Below are 22,793 nucleotides of genomic sequence, written 5' to 3'. Positions count from 1 at the left end.
GAGAGTTTGGCTGACCTGGCAAAGCCTGGATTCAGATCCTGGCCTCTTGGAGTACTAGTCCAAGACTCAAACCACTTCACTGCACATGATTAGTTGCTGTCCCCTTATCAACTCTGTTTTCTGCACAAAAAGCCCATATGTGAGAGTTGCAGTGCTTGTCGACTATGTATATGTGTTGCAAGTTCATCAATGACTCTTTTTATTAGTGTTGATCAGCTGAATCAACATTGCAGGCCCATCTTGTTATGAACTCTGGTCCAACAGGGGCGCAATAAGAGAGGTTTTAGCCCCCGGTTCTTTCTCTGTCCTAGGCCAAACACTCCAACAGAGCGGAGGCTTTAATATCACTATGTACCAGTTCATAAGAGATGGCTTTATATCCACAAAAGCTCATGCTAAAATAAAAACCAACTGGTCTTAAAGGTGCTGCCACAATCCTTTTCTTTTCTTTTTCTCCCCTTCCCTTCCTTCCTTTTTGTTTCAGCCAAGGTCTTCTCAATACTCTTCCTCCATTTATCACTTTTGAAGCCCTTGCTCTGTAACACTGTTGCTTGCTTCGGTTCATAAGGGTGCAACACTATTATCTAAGTCAACTTTTTCCTCCCTGGCTGTCTGTCGCCTATGCCTGTGAAGGGCTGTTGTCTCCAATGGCATCATTACAAGGTTCAGTTTTATTGTCGGTGACCCCACCAGCAGAGAGCCACACATCAGGTTTTATGGGAGCTCTGATCTATTACACTCCAGCAGAGCCGCAGATTAAAATTGAACGTCATTTTTTTCTAGTGCTGTGTGGCTGCTAAGAAAGGGGTGCTGGTTTGGTCCTAGCAAAGCAGAGCATTCAATAACAGAGTCCTGCGTTCTTGTGTCCATTCTGGGAGTCAAAACATTTGGTATTCATTTTTCAACATTGAGATTCCAGAGAAAGGAATGATAAATTGGAGGCCGCTTAGAGGAGGATAACACTGGGTTGGGATATGTGGATTTATCGGAGAAATTAAAAGATGCCTAGTTTCCAAAATGATGGCTGGGAGAGGAATAGCAGCTGCCTTCAGATTTTAATGTTGGGAGTTTTAAAAGGCATGCCTAGTATGTGGGATGATTCAACTGTGAGGGATGAACTTGTTATAGACAGGAAAATGCCTACCCGTCTTCTGTTTCTGTGATGCCTTTATTGATCTCATTATTTCTGCCTGTGCCTCCCCCGCTTTGCATTTGTTGCTGCTGAGCTTTTATAATGTAAGCTCATAGGGTCAAGGGGCATTCTCTTTGACCTGTGAAAGCCCAAACCACTTTGCACAGGTATTCTGCAGGTAGGTTTTAAAAAGTACAGGTCGTGTGACACCTTAAGGGCTAGCAAGTTTCATTTGGCACCAAGCTTTCCTGACTTACAGCCCACTTCATCAGAAGGCATCTGTGAATGGTAGAATCCCCTCAAGTACTTTAACAAGCAGCCACTGATAATGGGGCAATGGATGACGTTTAATGTCCAACTATCATTCCTTCTCTCATTGCTATACAAGGAAAAACAAGTGGCTGCATGAATCATTGCCCAGAGAGTAAACCATGTGTTTGGGTGGTACAAGGGTATACCATACAAATACTGATTAAACTTTGGCTCAGTTCTTGCTAAGTCTGTTGGAACAATATGTTCTTTCCCACCAAAAGAAAGAAAAGAATAAAAAAGTTCCTTCACATGTTTATCACATGTTGTGGGAAAGGTGAGGCTAGCACTTTTTCCTTTCCTTTCACTTCAAATTTTCAATGTGTGCAGATTTTCCCCCCTTTTGTACAGGAAACCAAGCAGTCACATACTGTATTCCTCTACCTACTGCAAGAGTAGGCAACTATGTGGAGGCCTGGGGTGAATTCCCCCCCTCCATCAAACCCAAGTCCCTCTCAAAATGATGAAAGGTAGTGATGCTGCATCACCTTATCACCATTTTGAGAGAGACTGCAGAAGAACAGGGGTGTGTTTTGGTATAGTGATCATAGACTCATAGAATCATAGAGTTGGAAAAGACCACAAGGGCCATCCAGTCCAACCCCCTGCCATGCAGGAAATCCAAATCAAAGCATCCCCAACAGATGGCCATCTAGCCTCTGCTTAAAGACTTCCAAGGAAGGAGACTCCACTACACTCCGGGGGAGTTTGTTCCACTGTCGAACAGCCCTTACTGTCAGGAAGTTCTTCCTAATGTTGAGGTGGAATCTCTTTTCCTGCAGCTTGCATCCATTGTTCGGGGTCCTGTTCTCTGGAGCAGCAGAAAACAAGCTTGCTCCCTCCTCAATGTGACATCCTTTCAAATATTTAAACAGGGCTATCATATCACCTCTTAACCTTCTCTTCTCCAGGCTAAACATCCCCAGCTCCCTGAGTCGTTCCTCATAGGGCAAGGTTTCCAGACCTTTCACCATTTTAGTCGCCCTCCTTTGGACACGCTCCAGTTTCTCAATGTCCTTTTTTAATTGTGGTGCCCAGAACTGGACACAATATTCCAGCTGGGGCCTGACCAGAGCAGAATACAGTGGCACTATTACTTCTCTTGATCTAGACACTATACTTTTATTGATGCAGCCTAGAATTGCATTGGCCTTTTTAGCTGCCGCATCACACTGTTGACTCATGTTCAATTTATGGTCTACTTGGACGCCTAGATCTCTTTCACATGTACTTTCATTCAGCAATGTGTCTCCCATCCTATATCTGTGCATTTCATTTTTCTGCCCTAAGTGCAATACCTTACATTTCTCTGTGTTGAATTTCATTTTGTTAGCTTTGGCCCAGCTTTCTAGTCTATTCAGATCATTTTGAATGTTGGTCCTGTCCTCTGGAGTATTAACTATTCCTCCTAATTTGGTGTCATCTGCAAATTTGATAAGTGTGCTCCCAATTCTGTCATCCAGGTCATTGATAAAGATGTTGAATAGCACTGGGCCCAGGACAGAGCCCTGTGGGACCCCACTGGTCACTTCCCTCCAGGATGAAAAGGAGCCATTGTTGAGCACCCTTTGGGTTCGGCCGGTCAACCAATTACAGATCCATTTAACAGTTACTTTGTCTAGCCCACATTTTACAAGCTTGTTTGCAAGAATATCATGGGAAACCTTGTCAAAGGCCTTACTGAAATCAAGATATACTATATATGGGTTCAGGGATGCTTGTAGGGAGAACAAGGAGTATTTCCATGTGTTTCCATGTGTTTGGTGGGGTTCTTCATGGTTTGGTGAGAAAAAAATTATGCATGAATTGTGGCAAAATGGTATTTAAGCATATTTCGTAGGCTATGGGGGACTTGTAGGGGGCTTTGAGGCCAAACAAGCGGGGTCCAAGGGTTGCATGCAGCCCACAGGCTACAATTTACCCTATGGCCCAGACACAAATACACCCCTTCCATCAGAACTAAGCAAGGGATTGGAAGAATTCAAAACTCGTGGAGATATCTTGAACTAGCTTACTTTAACTGATGTAGTTTCCTTTTTATTTCTTTACTTTATAAATTCAAGAAATGGCACTGAATCTCTGTGGGCCTGCTGAGTGGTACAGAGATAAGGAAAAATCTTGCCCGGCCAGTAGTTGGATTCCACCTTTGGGACACATTACAGAACAGCTCTGGAGGTTGAACTGTGGTCACTGAGATGGAAGAGGACAGGTTGAAAAGTGCAGAAGGGAGGGCGGATGCAGAAGTGGTGGCACCTGAATTGTGACTTTGTGGAAATCTTTAAGATAACAAGAATTTCACTGATGTTGTTCTTGCTGGTGAGGATGGGAGTTTTTGTCTTCTTTCTGCTGGGAGAGATTATAGGTGCTTTGCCACATTTTAAAATTATATTTCACATTTCCAGTTTTGGTACAGATTCCCCCCCCCCCCTTTTTTTTTCCCCTTTTTTTCAGGGGAAAAATCTTATATATGTGGAGTCGAAGGATTTCATGGCTGGCATACATAGTTTTTTGTGGGTTTTTCGGGCTATGTGGCCATGTTCTAGAAGAGTTTCTTTCTGAAGTTTTGCCAGCATCTGTGTCTGGCATCTTCAGAGAATGCTTGCCTGGAAAAGGGTTAGGTATATACATACTGTGTGAACCTGGGAAAGGAGAAGTGATTTGCATATATATTGTTTTGTTGCTAATGACAGGTCCCAGGGTGGGAGGATATGCAAAGGAGGATTAATGTCTATAGCATCTGAAGATGCCAGCCACAGACGCTAGTGAAATGTCGGGAAGAAACTCTTCTAGAACATGGCCACATAGCCCAAAAACCCACAAAAAACTATGGATGCTGGCCATGAAAGCCTTCAACTTCACATAGGATTAATGTCTGCTTGCTTAGTATTCATTGTCTGCTTGGAAGCCGCTGACCCTGGGAGATTTCTCATTTGCATTTTTTGAGTCTTCAGCTTGCTAATTTTCAGGTCTGGAAGCCAAATCATGTTTACTTTCAGGGTTTCCTCTTTCCTGTTGAAATTGTCCAGGTGTTTGTGGATTTCAGTGGCTTCCCTGTGCATCCTGACATGGTAGTTGTTGGCATGGTCCAGAATTTCAGTGTTTTCAAACAACATTTTATATCCAGGATGGTTTATAACATGTTCTGCTATTGTTGATTTTTCCGGCTGACCCAGTCTGCAGTGTCTCTCGTGTTCCTTGCTTCTTGTTTGAACATTGCATTTGGTGGTCCCTATGTAGACTTGTCCGCAGCTGCATGGTATGCGCTAAACTCCTGTGGCTGTGAGAGGGTCTCTCTGGTCTTTGGCTGAGCAAACATTTGCTGAATTTTCTTCGTCGGTTTGTAAACCATTTGAAGGTTGTGTTTCCTCACCAGTTTCCCTATTCTGTCTGTGTCTCTTTTGATGTATGGTAAAATACCCTCCCTTTGGGTGGTTGTTTGTCTTCCCTCATCTGGGTTTTTCTGGGCCTGGCAGCCCTTCTGATATCTGAGCTGGAGTAACCATTAGCCTTCCAAGAAGTGGGGTTCACAGATCTGTTTTGCCCATTTTTATTGTGCTTCTTTTTTGTTCTGGGTGATGGTTGGAGTTCTTGTGCAGGTATTGGTCTGTATGTCTGGGTTTTCTGTATACTGTGTGACCCAAACGTTGGTACAGTTTGTGGGTGACTAGGACATCCAAGAACGGCAGTGTTCCTTCCTTTTCTTTTCCATTGTGAATTGGATGTTAGGGTGGATGTTGTTTAGATGGTTCAGAAATACAGCCAGATGGCTCCAAATGGTGAAAGTGTCATCCTCATATCGGAACCATGTTGTGGGTTTTTTTGGTGCTGTTTCCAGGGCTTGCTTTTCAAAGTGTTCCATGTAAAAGGTTGCTATCACAGAGCTCAGAGGGCTTCCCATTGCTACCCCATCTCTCTGCTCATAGAATCCATTGTCCCATTGGAAATAGGTGGTGGTGAGGCAATGTTTGAACAGGGCTGTGATGTCTTCTGGAGAAGGATATGCAAAGGACTGGAAGCCAAATCTTGTTGTCCCGAAAAACAGCAAGCTGAAGACTCAACAAATGCAAATGAGAAATTTCCCAGGGTCAGGGGCTTCCCAGCAGACAATGAGTACTAAGCAAGCAGACATTAATCCTCCTTGGCATATCCTCCTACCCTGAGGCCTGCCGTTAGCAACAAAACAATATACATGCAAAACACTTCTCCTTTCCCAGGGTCACACGGCAGCATTCTCTGAAGATGCCAGCCACAGATGCTGGCAAAACCTCAGGAAGAAAATCTTCTAGAACATGGCCACATAGCCCAAAAAACCCACAAAAAAACCTATAATCTTATATTTATTTTGAAGAATACTCTCAATAGTGTCATGACTCATTTTGTCATCTAAAAGGGGAGAATTTACAAATATTCTGTACATTGCTACTGTGAGAAGAGTCCTTGAACCAGCAGGTGATAGCTCTCTGTAACTAACAACTTACTACTCTCCCATCTCTTTCCAAACGCATAATTTGGGGTCTCATGATAATGGAGCTGTCCCCTGCTCAGCTTGCCCTCAAGCAAGATGCCAAATTATGGGATGTCTCAGACAGAGGTCAGTCACTTGGCTGGCCTCTTTCACAGCAAGCGCTTCACCTTATGTGGGCAGATGAATTATTGTTAATTGCTGTCAAGCTGACTTTGACTTACAGCCATCGTATGAATGGGAGACCTCCAAGTCCTTTGATCATCAGCTGCCTTGCTCAGGTCTTGCAGATTCAGGGCCTCTGTGGCTTCCTTGATGGAGTCTATCCATCTATAATGCAGTCTTCCTCTTTTCCTGATGCCTTCTACCTTATCAAGCATTATTGTCTTTTCTCATGAATCATGTCTTCTCATGTTATTTCTGAGTCATCTTGGCTTCTATGGAGAGTTCAGGCTTGTTTTGTACTAGAACCCACTTATTGGTCTTTTTAGCAATCCCTGATATCCACAGAACTCTTCTCCAGCACCACATTTTCAATGAATTGATTTTTTTTCCTGTCTGCTTTTTCCACTGTACAGCTTTCACAACCATACATGGGAAATACAGTGGCATGGACAATCCTAACTTTAGTATTCAATATATATCTTTATACTGAAGGATCTTATCTAGTTCTTCCATATCTCCGTAGTCTAAGATGCCAAATTATGGGATGTCTTGAAAGGGGGGCAGTTATTTGGTGGCCTCTTTTGCAGCAGCATCTCTTCCTTACATAGGCAGATGAACAGAAAAAGAGAAATCTACAGCAAAAATCAGTAGTAAGTGATGCTGGCTATCCTAGCAAGCATAGCTTGGGCCTTGCCTCTTCCAGACTTCCCACATCAGGGTGTCTGTTCTTTTGAAACACTCCTGTTGCAGGTGGAGGCAGAGCTTTGGCTTCCTGCTCTGTAAAACCAGCACATGCTACCATAAGCATTTTATTATCTGTAATTAATGTTTGTAAAGTACTTGGGAGCCGAAGGTGTGTTAGAAGTACAAAGCAATATTATATCAGTCAGAGAGCCTGCTTGAATCCAAAGGCAATTCGTGTACTACTAATAAATCACTCGGAGGTTTATTTTTATGTTTCTGCTCAAATTTCTGACATAAACCTTTTTATTTCATTGGGAACATGCGCTTAAATAAAAGCAAACCTCTACAGTTACTAATCTCCGATGCCATATTGCGCAAACGCTTTGTTGAAATGCCATCACCTTTTCAAAGAACCAGAGCTGTGTGTTTTCTAGACATTTACGGTTGAAGAATAAATTTTCAGAGACTGTAAATGAAAAGATATCGCCGAACATGATGATCAAATAATATCTGACACTGCTTGTTTAAGGAAATATTCATATATCTTACTGCTGGAGCATTTATGACTGCAATAAATCTCATTACTTTTTTCCCCTAGTGGTAGAGTTCTACCAAATATCAGATTGGCTTGAAGTTGTGCCATTTTCTGCATAGTGAAGCAAAATAATTTTATTATTTAGGCCAGGTGATGCAAAACCAAAAACCAAAAAATGAAATGCAGCAAAATGGGGTGTGTGGGATTTTTTAAAGCCCTGTTGTATTGTGTTTGTGAAGCAGTGCATATCATGTTGACAGTCAGTGATGGAAATCCATTCAAAAAAGCAGTGTCATATTTTACAATTATCCATCTCTTCAGTGTGGGGAACTGGAGCCTTTTGTATAACATGTACAAAAGGTATATCTGGCTTCACCTTTCTAATCATAGAATCATAAGGCACCCTATAGGTTAGTGAGGCCAACCTTCCACTCAGTGCAGGCGTTTCAGGTAGAATATCCCCAGCAGGGAGCTGTCCAGCCTCTTTTTGAAGACAACCAGAGAAAGAGGCCCACCACCTTTCTATGAAGAAGTTCCTAATACAATGTTCAATCAAAATCTACTCTCCTGTACCTTAAAAACCATTGTACTTGGCAGCAGAGAATAAACCTGCCCATTCCCCTCTGTGAGAACCCTTGAGGTATTTAAAGAGTACAGTCATGCCACCCCTCAGTCTTTCTCTTCACCAGGCTGGACATGCCCAGCTTCCTTAACATTTCCTCCTAGGTTTTGTTCTCCATACCTCTTAACTTCTTTGTTGTCCATCTTTGAACCTTCTCCAATTATAATCAGTTTGCACCCTCTTCCCCTGGTTAAGTTGTGGGAAAACCCTTAGAGCATTTTTGTATGAAAACCTCCACAGTAGTACTTCAAAGTGTCTTCCCTTCATCCTTTTCTGTTACCTTTTCTGACAACCTGCCATAGGGACAACAACATCTTTTACAAGAGGCCTGCCATTCTCCTGGCACTTATATTCTCAGAGCACACAGAGCATCTGTTGTGGACAACATAAGGGGACCACATTGACCCACCATACTATACCATCTGAAAATGCCCCAAATGTCTCTCGGGGGTGTAGAGCTGGGATTGGAGGGAAGCTCACCACATTTTTGGTTCTATCTTGGGCATTTTAGGCCCAAGAGAGGCCTTGGATAAAAAATAGGAAGTGATCCAGAAGATGTAAAGTCGAAGGCTTTCATGGCCAGCATCCATAGTATTTTGTGGGTTTTTCAGGCTATGTGGCCATGTTCTAGAAGAGTTTCTTCCTGACGTTTCACCAGCATCTGTGACTGGCATCTTCAGAGACTGCTGGCATGGAAGAGAGTGGAGTATACATATACTGTGTGACCCTGGGAAGGCAGGAGTGATTTCCATGTTAATCTATGTATTGTTCTGTTGTTGAATGGCAAGGCCTCAGGATGGGAGGATATGCAAAGAGGATTAGTGTCTGTTTAATTAGTGGTCAATGTCTACTGGGGAAACTCCTGACCCCGGGTGGTTTTCATTTGCATTTTGCTGGGTTTTGATTTTAGTGTTTTTCAGGACTGGTAGCCAAACTGCTAACTTTAAGGATTTCTTCTTTCCTGATGAAGTTGTCTTGGTGTTTGTGGATTTCAGTGGTTTCTCTGTGCATTCTGACCTGATCGTTGTTGGCATGGTCCAGAATTTCAGTGTTTTCAAATAGCATTTTTATCCAGAAGATGATTTCTTGGTAACTTCTTTTTGGAAAGGAAAGGTATTACATAGGCCCATAAAACTGCCAGGGAGCCCAAAATGTCCCAGAATTACCTCCTACAACCCTTTAGGGCACATGGGGGCAATCCCCCCCCAAAAAAAATGGGGTCATGGGAATTATGGAATCATAGAGTTGGAACAGTCCAAACTCCTGCCATGCAAGGATGTGCAGTCAAAGCATTTCTAAATAATGGCCATCCAGCCTCTGCTTAAAGACGCCCAAAGAAGGATACCCCACCACTCTCCAAGGGATTCTGTCCCACTATCGAACAGTTCTTACTGTCAGGAAGTTCTTCCTAATATTGAGTGGAATCTCTTTTCCTGTAGCTTGCATCCATTGCATCCTATTTTCTGAAACTGCAGAAGACAAATTTGCTGTATCTTCAGTATGACTGAAAAGTATGTTTATGAAAGGGGATCTCATAGCACCTTTGCAACTAACTGTGCAAATTAAGTTGTTGCATAAGCTTCTGTAGACTTGGTCTACTTTCTTAGTTGCACGGAGACACATATGTTATATGGGTATGTGTGTTTCTGTTTGAATGACAAGCTGAGAGCAACTGTGGTTGGTGCTCAATGCATAATGCTCAATTTACATCCTCAGGGCCCATCCTTAGGTCTCAGGTTTTGGCCTGGAAACCTCTGATCCTGAACCAGAAAGCCTACCCCTTTTCTTCCATTTCATTTCAAGGAAGATCCTTTTTGTTGACAGTTTTCCTTTAAATGTTTTCTGAGAAATAAATGTGAAGGAGATTGGTGTTGAGGTTGGAGCCCTGCTAGCTCAGCTCTGTTGCCTGCAGCCAAATGCTGTCTGATGGCACCTCGACAAGGCAGGACAAACTGTATTATCAGGGGATTAACCACTAAATAGCCGAAAGGAGCTTTCTCTCCATCAGATAAGGATGTTTGAGCACCAGGAGTTTGCTTTCTTGCATATAGAGCCCTTGTGTCAAATAGACTGATTTCCAATGCCTTGGTCTTTTAAATAATCTTTGCCATATTTGCTGCTCTTGTAATCTAGCAAATCATTTAATTTTCCCCGATAGCAGAAAGGCTGTAAAACTTAGATAAACTTGCAGCAGAAATTAACTCTGAGATGGTTTGTGACTGAAACACTGAGAATGGCTTGTTTTCTTGGCCTGCTCTCGACTTTTCATCCCACTTTTTACCAGCACAACCTAATCTTTAATTGAAAGAACAGCAGAAAGAACAAGTAGCAGCCTTGTGCTTCAGAAAATTGCAGGAAAAGTTGATGCCATGTTCTGTGAGCTCTTACTGAATAATACATAGTTTTAAAAATGGGATGGCCTTTAGCACAGGGAGTCATTAAATGAAATACCTTACAGTGCATGACCCTAGTAAACCATCATGAGTAACTTTCACTGGGGGAAAATGCACCCTTAATTGTTTTATATTGGGGTGGCCTAAGTGTGGCCATCGACCACATGTGGCTAAGTACAACTCCTAAATATCCCTAGATGCTTCCAGACTGCCTCCCAAGTGTTTTTTTTTTTTTAAAAAATTTCAAGCACAGACCCCCAAAAGCTGCAAAACTCACAGCCATAAGTGATGTTATATCACTTCAGGCATAATGGATACACTGGTGGAGTCTGCTGGGCGGGCATAAGGGGATAGATGGCTCCAGTGCTTGCCTAATTACCAACTCCTGTTTCATATAGTGTAGAAGTCCAAAGTGTAGATTTCTGCCTTTGTGGCAGAGCTGCATGTGGAATGGACCTTTGCATTATGATTGATCATAAGCTGAGCATAAACCAGCAGTATGATGCTGCAGCAGAGAAAGCAAACACTTTTAGCTTGTGTTAACAGAACCATAGGTTTCAAGACAAGAGAAGTAATAGTCCCACTAGTTTATACCCACCTATGACTAGTGTTACTAAGGCACGTTACAGACTGCCCAAAAGCGGGCGGTCTGCTGCCGCCGTCATTAGCTGCGCCGAGAAGCCCCAGCGGCCAAACTGTGAGGCTTCCTGGCGCAGCTAAAAAGAAGCGCCGAAATGGCGCTTCTTCTTCGGACCTGGAAGTGGCGCCGCGAGGTGCAAGTCGCGCACTCGCGGCGTCACTTCCACCTCGCGACGTCCGGATGCTATGCGTCCAAGATATCAAAATGGCGCCCCCCGTGTGGATGGGGGCTGCCATTTAGTACACGCTCTGCATGTACTAGGGTCAGGGGGCATGGGGAAGGTAAGACCCTTCCTAACCCTAGCACGCCCCTTCCTAATCCTAGTACGCGCAGAGCGCGTACTTTGTGCGCATCTGTAACACGCCTAAGTTTTCAAAACAACAATAAATGACAGCCAAAGTTTATGGGACATACTTATCCAGAATCAGGAAGTAGCTGTTGATAAGTTTGTGTTATTCTTAAATTAGTCATGTGTTTCTCTGTAAAATTAGCATTCATATATTACATGATGCATACCTTTCTGTCTTTATGAAGGGTGCACACCCCAAAATATAGGATTTGGGGGCATCTTGTTCAGTATATAAAAGGAAAAGGTTTTCAACCCTCAAACAGGAGACATCCATTATAATAAAGGACCCATGACAGTCCTGTCAGAGTGAGGCTCAAACAACCAGAAGACCCCATGTTTCACACCTTGGTTTATTTATACTAAACTGATAATACATGAAACTGTGTTTTTTTTAACCCTGAACCATGATTGGCAAGTCAAATTTTGAATTGGGTGATTGTCTTGTACACTGAAACTTTTCCACCATGCTGGATTGAATAGAGAATTGTGTTGCAAGCAGTTGCTTGGGATTTTGTTCAAGGCGAAGCACATCAGGTTTCTCTGGTACCTTAAGAATCTGGAGTTTTCACATACAGGTTGAGTGTCCCTTATCCAGAATTCTGTCCCTATGCGTGTTTGGCATAAGCCCTGGACAAAAGAGAATTAAATGAACAAAGGGAAACAGCGCCGGGGTTTTTTCGTAACCCGAAAAAACCTTCGTAAGCCGAAACAATAAATCCCTATGGGATTTTTTCGTATCCCGAAAAATTCGTAAGCTGGGTAATTCGTATCCCGAGGTACCACTGTATACCAAGACATGAGATGCTATACTATTCTTGACATATTGAGGATGGAGCAAGCTTTTTTTCTGTTGCTCCAGAGAATTGGCTACAGAGTAATGGATGCAAACTACAGGAAAAGAGATTCGGCCTAAACATTAGGAAAAACTTCCTGAGCTGTTTGACAGTGGAACACATTTCCTTGGAGAGCGATAGAGTCTCCTTCTTTGGAAGTTTTCAAAGAGAAGTTGGAAGGCCATCTATCCCAGGTAGGGCTTGAATTCTGTGTTCCTGTATGGCAGGGGGATCGACTGGATGCCCCTTGTGATCTTTTCCAGCTTTATGATTCTATGATTCTTGCTAGTAAAAGCCAAGAGAATTCGAAAGACTGCTAACAGGAGTATTATCTGCTGTTTTCCTTCCTCTGCGTAGGGGGAGAGAAAGGCGGAGGTTTGGAATGAGTATTTCCCACCAGAAGAGCAAGGAGAACTCTCAGGAATTGGTACAAAAGTGGCATTTGGGGAAAGTTACATGTAAATGTCACAGAAGGACCATGGAAGCAACAGAATAACTATATGTTGAGAAATGTGCCAGCCTTCAGCCTGAGTGCTAGAACTGTGAAGATGTTAAGGAATGTTATAGTAACTTTTATTCTTTTCTTGTTTTTGTGATTGATTGGGAGAGACGGCCAATGTTACACTAGAGGTTGGCAGAAGGGAAATTGGGAGGGGGGCATAATTTGATAAGTTTAATAGAAGCATTTGTATTTGAGAAGCAAACAAAAAAGAGATGGTGGATTTAGCTGAAGGGAAGACTAATAGTAGCAGAAGATAAAGATTGTTAATATTCAGTAATAAATATACGGTATATTAATGTTTGATTGACTTTCGGTTAGGGACTATATCTTGGATTGTAAAAGATTTAATTTGGAGAAGTAATATTCATAACATGTAGAGGAGCTTGATGGGTTTTTTTTCTTGCATGAGAGAGGTATTGATGGATATTATAGTTTAATATGGTTTAATAACTGCTGAGGAGAAAATTGGAAGTCACTTTTATCTTTCTTGGGTTGTTTTCTTTTCTTTCTTTATATTTGTACCTGCCTTTTTTTTTCTTTGTACCCTTTTTTTACATTTTCTTTTTATATTTTTGCTGCTGATATTCTATTTTGATATATCTGAAAACTCAAATAAAATTCTGGGTGCTAGAACTGCATTTGTATGACTAAAACTAGTGTGCCAGCTGCACCCATTCCTAGAGACGTCTAACTTAGTCATAGTGACACACATCTTAGTTGCATCCTGTTTGGATTACTATAATGCACGCTACATGGGCTGCCCTTGAAGAATGTTCAGGAACCTCACTTGGTCCAAAACTACAAGGAGATTGTTTGGCAGCAGCCAGGTTAAAATAATATAATCATAAAGTCTGAGAGTTGGAAGAAAACCAAAGGACCATCCACTCTAACCTCTTCCATACAGATGACCATCTAGTCCATGGGTCGGCAACCTGCGGGCCGGATCCGGCCCGCGGACGCTTTTTGGCCTGCCCGCGGCATCAGCCGCCGTCACCGCCGAAACCGGCTTTTTGCCTCTATGGGCGCCGCCATTTTTTCTCCCATGCGAAGTCTCGCGCGACCTTCCCTGAGGCGCGCGAGACTTCGCCGCCATTTTGGAAGAAAAAATGGCGGCGCCCATAGCGGTGAAGTCTCACGCAACCTGTGGGCGCGCGAGACTTCACCGCTATGGGCAGCGGGCCTTTAAGAGACCCGCTGCCGCCCCAGGAGTCCCCAAACGGGGATCGGAGGCGCAGCGGGCCTTTAAGAGACCCGCTGCCGCCGCTGAGTCCTCCAAGAGGACTCCAGCGACGGCAGGGGGTCTCTTAGGGGCCCACTACATCCCTGGAGTCCTCCAAGAGGCCTCCGGCGGTGGCAGGAGGTCTCTTAGGGCCCGCTGCCATCCCTGGAGTCCTCCAAGAGGACTCCTCTGCGACGGCAGGGGGTCTCTTAGGGGCCCGCTGCCATCCTGGAGTCCTCCAGAGGACTCCAGCGACGGCAGGGGGTCTCTAGGGGCCCACTGCCGTCCCTGCAGTCCTCCAAGAGGCCTCCGGCGGCGGCAGGGGGTCTCTTAGGGGCCCGCTGCCGTCCCTGGAGTCCTCCAAGAGGACTCCAGCGACGGCAGGGGGTCTCTAGGGGCCCTCTACCATCCCTGGAGTCCTCCAAGAGGCCCCCGGCGGCGGCAGGGGGTCTCTTAGGGGCCCGCTGCCATCCCTGAAGTCCTCCAAGAGGACTCCAGCGACGGCAGGGAGTCTCTAGGGGCCCGCTGCCATCCCTGGAGTCCTCCAAGAGGCGTCCGGCGGGGGCAGGGGATCTCTTAGGGGCCCGCGCCATCCCTGGGTCCTCCAAGAGGACTCCAGGGACGGCAGGGGGTCTCTTAGGGGCCCGCTGCCATCCCTGGAGTCCTCCAAGAGGACTCCAGCGGCGGCAGGGGGTCTCTTAGGGGCCCACTGCCGTCCCTGGAGTCCTCCAGTGCTGGCGGCTCCCACCGGCTTTTTTGCCAGCCTCTGACAGGGCCGGGGCCCGGTTAGGGGCCGGCAAAGAGGAGGAGTCCTCCAGCGCTGGCGGCCACCAACGGCTTTTCTGCCGGCCTCTGACGGGGCCTGGGGCCCCGTCAGGGGCCGGCAAAGATGGGGAGGCCTGGCTCCTGGAGGGTTGAAGCTCCGCCCCCATCATGTGGCCCCACCCCTCGAGGGTGGAAGCTCCGCCCCCGGCCCCCCAGTCGCCTGAGGGAAAGCAACCCGGCCCCCGGCTCAAAAAGGTTGCCTACCCCTGATCTAGTCTCTGTTTAAAAACCTCCAAAAATGGAGACTCCACCAATCTCCAGGGCAGCATTTTCCACTGTCAAACAGCTCTGACTGTCAGGAGGTTCTCCCTAGAGTTGAGGTGGAATCTCTTTTCCTGTAGTTTGAATCCATTGCTATAGGTCCTAGTTTCTGGAGCAGCAGAAAACAAGCTTTCTCCAGCTTCACTGTGACATCCCTTCAAATATTTAGACATGGCTATCATGTCCCTCCCCCCTTGCCCTTTCCTTCTCTAAGCCAAACATACCATGTTCCATAAGATGCTCCTCATGGGGCTTGATGGTTTCTAGACCTTCCACCATTTTGGTCACCCTCCTCTGGACACCTTCCAGCTTCTCAACATCCTTCTTCAACTGTGGGGCCCAAAACTGGACACAGTATTCAAGGTGAGGCCTGACCAAAGCAGAATACAGTGGTACTATTATTTCCCTTGATCTAGGCACTATTGATGCAGCCTAGAATTGCATTGACCTTTTTAACAGCTGACTCACGTTCACTAAGTCCACTAAGCCTCTTAAATAGTATATTGTACAACAAGGGCTCCCATTGCTGAAAGTGTCCCATTGTATATCAGGATACATTGTGCATCAGGAGCGTTTTGCTGTGGCTACAATACTGGATTTTTTTCCCCATAATGGTCCCAGGGACATAGCTACATCTCTGCTCTCCTCCTGAGAATACGAGCATCTTACACTATCACCTAATGTCTGGAACAGTGGAAAACAACCTTGCTCTATCCTCAATCTGACATCCTTTCAAATATTTAAACGAGAAGAATAAACTGAGGCTGTCGTACTTTGGCCACCTCATAAGAAGGCACAACTCATTAGAAAAGACAGTGATGCTGGGACAGATCGTGGGAAGTAGAAAGAGTAAGACTGCATGCTAGATGGATAGACTCAGTCAGGGAGACCATGGGCCTGAGCCTGCAGGACTTGAGCTACTTGACAGTAGAAGATAGGGGTTTTTGGAGATGTCTCATTCACAGGGTCGCCCTGAGTCTAGGTTGACTTGAAGGTAAATAACAACAACAACATTCTTGTCCTCTCTTAACCCTTTCTTTCCCAGGCTAAACATACCCAGCTCCCTAAGCTGCTCCTCATAGGGCTTGGTGGTTTCCAGATCTTTCACCATTTTGATCGCACTTCTCTGGAAACACTCCAGCTGGTCAACATCCTTCTTGTGATGGCCAGAATTGTTATTGGAAGCTGGTTACAAGGAGCACATATCTCATTAAGATTTTGTTGTTTTAAGAGCACCACCGGCTGCCAATCAGTTTGTGAGCACCAATCAAAGTGCTGGTTATAACCTACAAAGCCCTCTGTGGCTTTGGTCCAGACGAACTGGCAAACCATATGTTCTGATATTATTTTGCTTGAGTCTTATGGTTTGGGAGCAAGACCTTTTCTCTCTGTCCTGCCATCCTCACGGGCTCAGTGAGAACACAGGGCCTTATCGGTGACTGCTTCCAGATTCTGGAACTTACTTCCATGGAGGGGCTGTGCATTGGGCAGAATGTGGAAGCTATCTTTTGACTTTATGCATTTGTTTTAAATGCCTCTTATTTTAGGAGTAACTTAATTGCATTTTAAATATGTTGTTAATGCTTTTACTTCTTTGAATGCACTTTTGTGAAGTTGTATTGATTTTTTAAAAAAGAAAAGATTTGAATGAAAAGAACAAGAAACCAAAAACAGTAACTTTGCTTACATGGAACCCAATGTCAAAACAAACCTTACTCCATAACCTAACATGATGTTCAGAATATTATTCCATAAGCCAACATGAATAACTGGCAGCAAGCAAGAATCCAAAGAAATATTGATCTAATTAAGAACTCAAACCACAATGTAACAAAATATAGATTGTTTGTGTCTTTCATGCATTTCGGACTTCATCTCTTTATCCATCAGAGCTAGATACACAATTCTTTTCAACCAACCACTGATTGGTAAAAGCAGTCTTGTTTTTCCAGTATTGTGCAAATTCTATACTGACCATCAAAGAAAGGCATGCAACTAAGTCCTTATCATTATTTTCAAGAAAAGAGAAAGTAAAACACTTTGCAGAGGTGCTGTAATCGTTTGATTTACGATTTTGCTTATTTTATTAAAAGATTATTTTCCTAAAACCGTGTAACTCTAGGCAACATTTAGGGCCCTTGGTATCCTCAGGGGGTTGGTTACAGGACCCCATGTGGACATAAAAATCTGTGGATGCTCAAGTCCTATTATATAAAATAGGGTAGTAAAATGTTGTCCTTTATATAAAATGGCAATATCAAGATTTGTTTTTTGGATTTTTTAATATATATATATATATATTTCCAAGCCATGAAGATTGAATTTGTGGATACGGAAGACCAACTGTATGTGTTTTTATCTCCGTTTATTTTACATTTGTTGCAATCTGCCTTGTGTCCCAGTTTTGGAGAAAAGCCTTGGTATATCTTGGAGCACAACAAAGAAATGTATGCCCTCATTATTCAGAAATTTGAGAGCATGGCAGCAAATGGAAGTAGGAAACCCAATTTTCATTTTCTACAAAGTACATTTTTTTTGAGCAGAGCCAGTATGTTACAGTGGTTTGAATTTTGGACTACAACTCTAGAGATCAAGGTTTGATTGCCTTCTCGAGCATAAAACCCCACTGGATGACCTTGGCCAAGTCACACTTTCTCAATTTCAGAGGATGACAATGGCAACCCCCCTCTGCAGAAACATGCCACAAAAAGGTTGCCATAAGTCAGAAGTGATTTGGAAGCACACAAGAATAACAACAAACATTTTTGGCAGGAATGCAAGGCATATTGGGAGCAGGTTAATTTTCTCTCTCTCTTTCTGTCATTCTCTCCTCTCTGCAGCGTGGGAATAAGCTCATCCTAAGAGGAATTTCTTTGTAAATTTTGCACTGTGGGGTAGTGGAGATGGAGATGTGCTCAGTAGAATTGTTCTTTTCTCTCCCTCCAGATATGAGGCCTCTCTCCTGGATCTGGTGGACGCAATGAGCCCGGTGCTTCAGCCTCAGTACAGTGAGAGCCGCAGCCACAACAAGGGGCCCGTGCTGGAAAGTGGGAACTGGAGGAGGCCCGGTTGGTATCGGAGTCCCCCCAGTGCCAAGCATAGGACAGCAGAGCTGGAAGAAAGCCGGATTCTGGAGGAAATCTTTTTCATTTGATGGGCCTGGCAGTTGCAACTTTCTCTATAGATCTAAGGACTTTCTTTTTCAATGTGGGTGTGTTTACATGTCAAAATATTGGTTTTAAATTATTTGATTGACGAATGATTGTCTCCACTCTCCCCTTTAGCAAATTAACACAATAGTTTTCCCCTCTATAACTTCCTAATCATGTTATAAAAGTCTCTTCTTGAATGAGCCAAGCAGAGAGTTCATGAAACATTTCTGAGCTCTTTTCTGTACTGTTTCAAGGTTAAAAAAAATTTAAAGAAAAAATACTCATGCTGTTGTGGAAAAGGAATAATGTTGCATTATTATTTTTTATTTTATTTTTTTTAGCTTTGCAAACTGGTTTGCTAGAGCTTCATCTCTCACTAATGCACTCACACACAAAAGGACATTCCAACTATATAATTTTCCTTTTTAAGAGTGGCCTGTTAAATTTGAGTGTGCCATGTATACGTACAGCTAATGCATTTCTGGAGTGTTCCATCAAATCCTGTGTTTGTACCATTTGAGTGCTTTTTAGGCAGGTAACCTGCAACTCCTCTCAACACTAATAGATATTTTCCACTTAATGAATCTCTTACAAAAGGTGCCTCTTTAAGAAAAAAAAATCAAGGTTGCATAGGACGCAAAATATTGACCAAGATGGCACTTAGTTGTAACAAAATTAGGTATCCTAGCAATCTCAGCCGCTGCCTTTTCTCCCCTCTTCCATATGTGAGGCACTTGAGTAACAAGATGAGACCATTTCCTAGACTGAGGTTTCCTGTGACTGAGGCTTTTTTGACACTACCCACTCCTTGATGTTGTAAATAAAGAGCAATCAGTAATTATTTCCCCTCTCCACTTGCAATGCATGTTCCTTCTTCTGCCTTAAAATTAGTCATGTTTTAAAAGATGCTCCCCCACCTCCCCTGCTCCCCAGCTTCATGCTCGGTTATTTACGAAACATGTGGAAGTGGAGAAAATGATCCTGCAGGTTATGGATCGACAGTCAATTTCAGCATAGTCTCCCTGTTTTCTTGGGATTAGAGCTGCTGGCTTGAAGCCCAGGAAGCACAGCTATGGATTCCTTCTCTTCTTGCACAACGTGAAAATATTTGTAATACTTGGGGGTAGGGTGCTAGGGGAAGAGGATCAGCGCTAAGGAGTGACCTACGCCTTCTCATGTGCCTTTACTGCTTCTGATTTTAGCCTCCACATCTGCTTGTGTGACCACCCATCCAAGAGTAAGCATCCAGAGGTGGGACATATTTGGTTTACACCAGGAGAGGAGTAAGCCCTTGCCACCTTCTAAGGTTGGGTTGGGGAATGTGTGGCCTCTGGACCCCATGCAGCCCCATCTTGGTAGCTCCCATAGCCTCCAACCCCTCCATTTTAATTTTTGGTGCATTAGGAGGTGATTTTTGCCCTAAAGCTATGCTCCCAAACCCCCAAACAACCTCCCACACTCCTAAATCTGCTGAATCCTCCAGATACTTCCTTTTTCAATCATTTTCCATTCACAATGGTGGCCAGAAGTGACACAGTGTCACTTCTGCTCACCATTTTGTCCAGAAAATTAAGTATTTTTGCATGTCACTGGAAGGAGTGTGCAGCTCATGGGGGTGAGGTGGAAATTTGACCCCAGTCCCCACCTTATTGTCCACCCCTGTCCCAAACTGGCAGAAGGTAACCTTCTTCGGAGCTTCTGTTAAGGAGTAACATGTTTTCCCAGCTCTTGAATTTGTGCTTTATTTTTAGCCAGCCTGCCAGGGGTCAGAAGTGGGTATGGATTGCCAAAATGAAATTATGTGCCACAAGGTCCTCTTCATCATTATGAAATCAAGTAGGAAATGATGAACTCTTGAATTGTAGACTTTGCGAGTGTGTTCTGTGCAGGGATAGCAGATAGCTTCCATGTCACTGAGGTGGTAAATCTGCTCTGGGCTGTAGCTTGAACTTTAAAGAAGCCACACAAGGTAACGAACCCTACCACCACCACCCCAAAAGTTCACCACTTTGGATAGCTCCTTTAGATTAAAACCCAGAGCAGATTCACTGCCCTTCTCCCAACATGGAAGTCGCCAGCATCCTCTGTTTCTGTCTGCCCCGTTTGATCAGCTGAGCTCTTGAGCTTTTGTCCATATCAGGCCCCTTTCTAACCTTGTTGCCCATGTTTCTCTGTCACGTATCTCTTGCTTTCATTAGCCAGCATTATTGTATTGCTGTCCATTCATTATGATATCTGCCCTTTCCATTTAGACATAGGAATTACAGAAATGAAAAGGACACAGAACAAATAGGACTCCTTTCTGAATTCAGTTTTTTAAGGTTGCTTCACTGCAGGGGACTATATTATAGTTTGCCTTTAATTTCTAGTTGTCTTCTGATTGCCAGGTTATCATTCTGATTGCCTTTTTTAAAATACTGTTTTCAACCTTAAGAGAGGTGCCTTTGGATTTACATTCCAGAGTGCTATATTGGAGTGGTTTTTCATCTCCAGTTCTTAGTTGGTGCCAATATTTATCTCTTTTAATATTAAATCTAGGTGTTCTTTTTTATATAAAGATGTTGATAAATAGTTGCATTTAACACAGTTGATTTTAATTTCAAATTAAACCTTGTCTCTCAGTGTCTTTTGAAAGGAATGTTGTCAAAGGATTGACTTGTAAAGTATCCATGATGGTTAAAATTCATCCATAGAAAAGACCTGTCACTGAGGCACTTTTTTAAAAATGTAGTAAATAAGCAGGCAAAGAGGTCACCTGCACAGCTAGGCCAAGCACTCCAGATTCAATTTTATGAAGTTCACAAAGTCAGTGAGTGAAACAGCTGTCATTTTGGGAACATATATGGTCGTTAATGTGAGTTAAATGGAGAAAGTGTACAGACACCTGCTGCTGTGCCCATGTTTGCAGCATTAACCAGGAATTCTGTACATTGATTGGCAAATATGGGAAAAGAGGAAAGGATGCATTGTGGCTGAACAGTATTCTGTCAAGCAGTGCATGTTTTCTAAGGTAATTGGGTGGCTCTGTGCATTAGCCATGCAATATACTTTTTTAAAAAACATTTTCATGTGCGTGTATTTGGTGAATGTGCACCACAACTGGTGTTTCTGGAATAGCCTTTTAAAATTCACATTAAACCACAAACATGTCCATCCCCCAGAAACCAAGCTTGCAGCTCTTTCCCATGTAGCCCACATTGCTACCAGCAGGATTGTGCAGACAGCGTTGTTTAGCCAACACAAGTGGTAGGTAGGTGAATTATCACATACTTGAAGTGATTAAAAGATATTCCTGGATAACAAATTAAAAAGGAGCAAGCTCAACCATTGTAGATAACCAGAAATCGTTGTTTTTCCCATCTACTGAAACAGTAGCAGAGAATCAAAATTTAAAAGTAGCCAGGAATGAAATCTGTCCTGCTCCTGGCTGTTTAAATTTATGGAGGTGGGTGAAAAGGTAAAGAATTCCATGTCTATTTCTGAATGGGTTCAGAGTGGTATTGGAGTCCTGTTTCTTGTGCCAGATTGCTCTTTGCGCCTTGGATTTGATTCTGCCTCAATGGCTGGTTGGTGCCTCACCTGTTATTATAGTCATCTCCCTTACCCCAACATGCACTTTGTAAAGAATGGATATGTAAAACAATCACACACCCCTCTCCTACATTGGTTTCCTCTTGGTAAATGTTCCTTTAAACTCGACTGGATCTTTTAAATATATATGTGTGTGATGTTTTTATTTAATAAATTATCAAGGTGGTTCTTCCCTCCTTTCCTTCTCTGTCTGAGCTTTATTCCTTGACTTTCTCTCTTCACCTTTGTGGTTGACTTCATACAGAGTTTGAAGTTCAGGGTGTCTCTTTTCGGTTGAAGCAACTGGCTAGACTAGCAGGTGCCTTAGAAACGTCTTAAAGTGCTTTGCAGCTTTAGTATCAGCATTGAACCCCAGCCATCAATGCATCAGTTGATCAAACAGTGTTTCAATATGCTGGAAGGAAATGTTGCTCTTTTCAGATGTACGTATTCAAAGCTAACCTCATCTGTGGAATTATATTATATGCCTGGGCCAATGTTGGTAATGCTGAAGCTTCTTCAGAACATCGACACAAGAAGGTTGAAGCTGGGATCTGCAAGACATTGGCCTCGCTCATACAGTGATACCTCAGTTAACAAACACAAGGTGTTCCTGGGCATGATTTTTAGCAGAATACTGCTGTTTCCCAACTCAAGATTTTTTGCATTGTTTACTGCACATATGTTGGTGCAAACTGACATAGAGAGTCTGCGTTTCCCCAGCTCTCCTTCGTGATCTCCAAATGCTGACTTTATGTGACATATTGTTCCAAAGGAGGGATGGGCTTCATGGTCATCAATGGTAGACTGCAGCATCAGGTGACAATTGTGCACAAAAAACAAGTCATCAACATTGAAAAGACATAGAGAAATTGTGCAATATTTGTTCAGTACTTCTGGCCTACTCAAAACTGCATAACGGGGTTCAGCAAGAAGGTGTAAGATAGATCAGAAAGGGAAGTACAAAGTCCAAGAGGTCACCCAGCATGGCTAATGAATAAAGTATTCTTTTAATACCTATCTGTTTGAACATTGTCATAATTTAATTCCTTTTCATGCACCTCTTTTCTATGTTTTTAATTGTATTGTTGTTTTAGTATGAAGCTGCTCTGAGTCCCGGTTCTGGGAAAAGAGCGGGAT

General features: G+C 43.4%; 1 protein-coding gene across 2 annotated transcripts in view; it reads left to right on the top strand.

The window, feature by feature from the left end:
• KIAA1328 (KIAA1328 ortholog) overlaps nt 1-21,851 on the top strand; it is a 295,276-nt gene extending 273,425 nt beyond the window's left edge. For both annotated transcript variants that reach the window (XM_042452213.1, XM_042452214.1), the window contains one exon: nt 17,878-21,851. In XM_042452213.1, the coding sequence (XP_042308147.1) occupies nt 17,878-18,085 (208 nt within the window). In that variant the 3' untranslated portion in view covers nt 18,086-21,851. The remainder of the gene's footprint in view (nt 1-17,877) is intronic.
• Nucleotides 21,852-22,793: the final 942 nt, after the last annotated feature.

This window comes from Sceloporus undulatus, chromosome 2 (genome assembly GCF_019175285.1).
Source record: "Sceloporus undulatus isolate JIND9_A2432 ecotype Alabama chromosome 2, SceUnd_v1.1, whole genome shotgun sequence".
NCBI classification, from domain to species: domain Eukaryota; kingdom Metazoa; phylum Chordata; class Lepidosauria; order Squamata; family Phrynosomatidae; genus Sceloporus; species Sceloporus undulatus.
The sequence above is the reverse complement of the archived record's forward strand: the minus strand, read 5'-3'. Positions and strand labels throughout refer to the sequence as shown.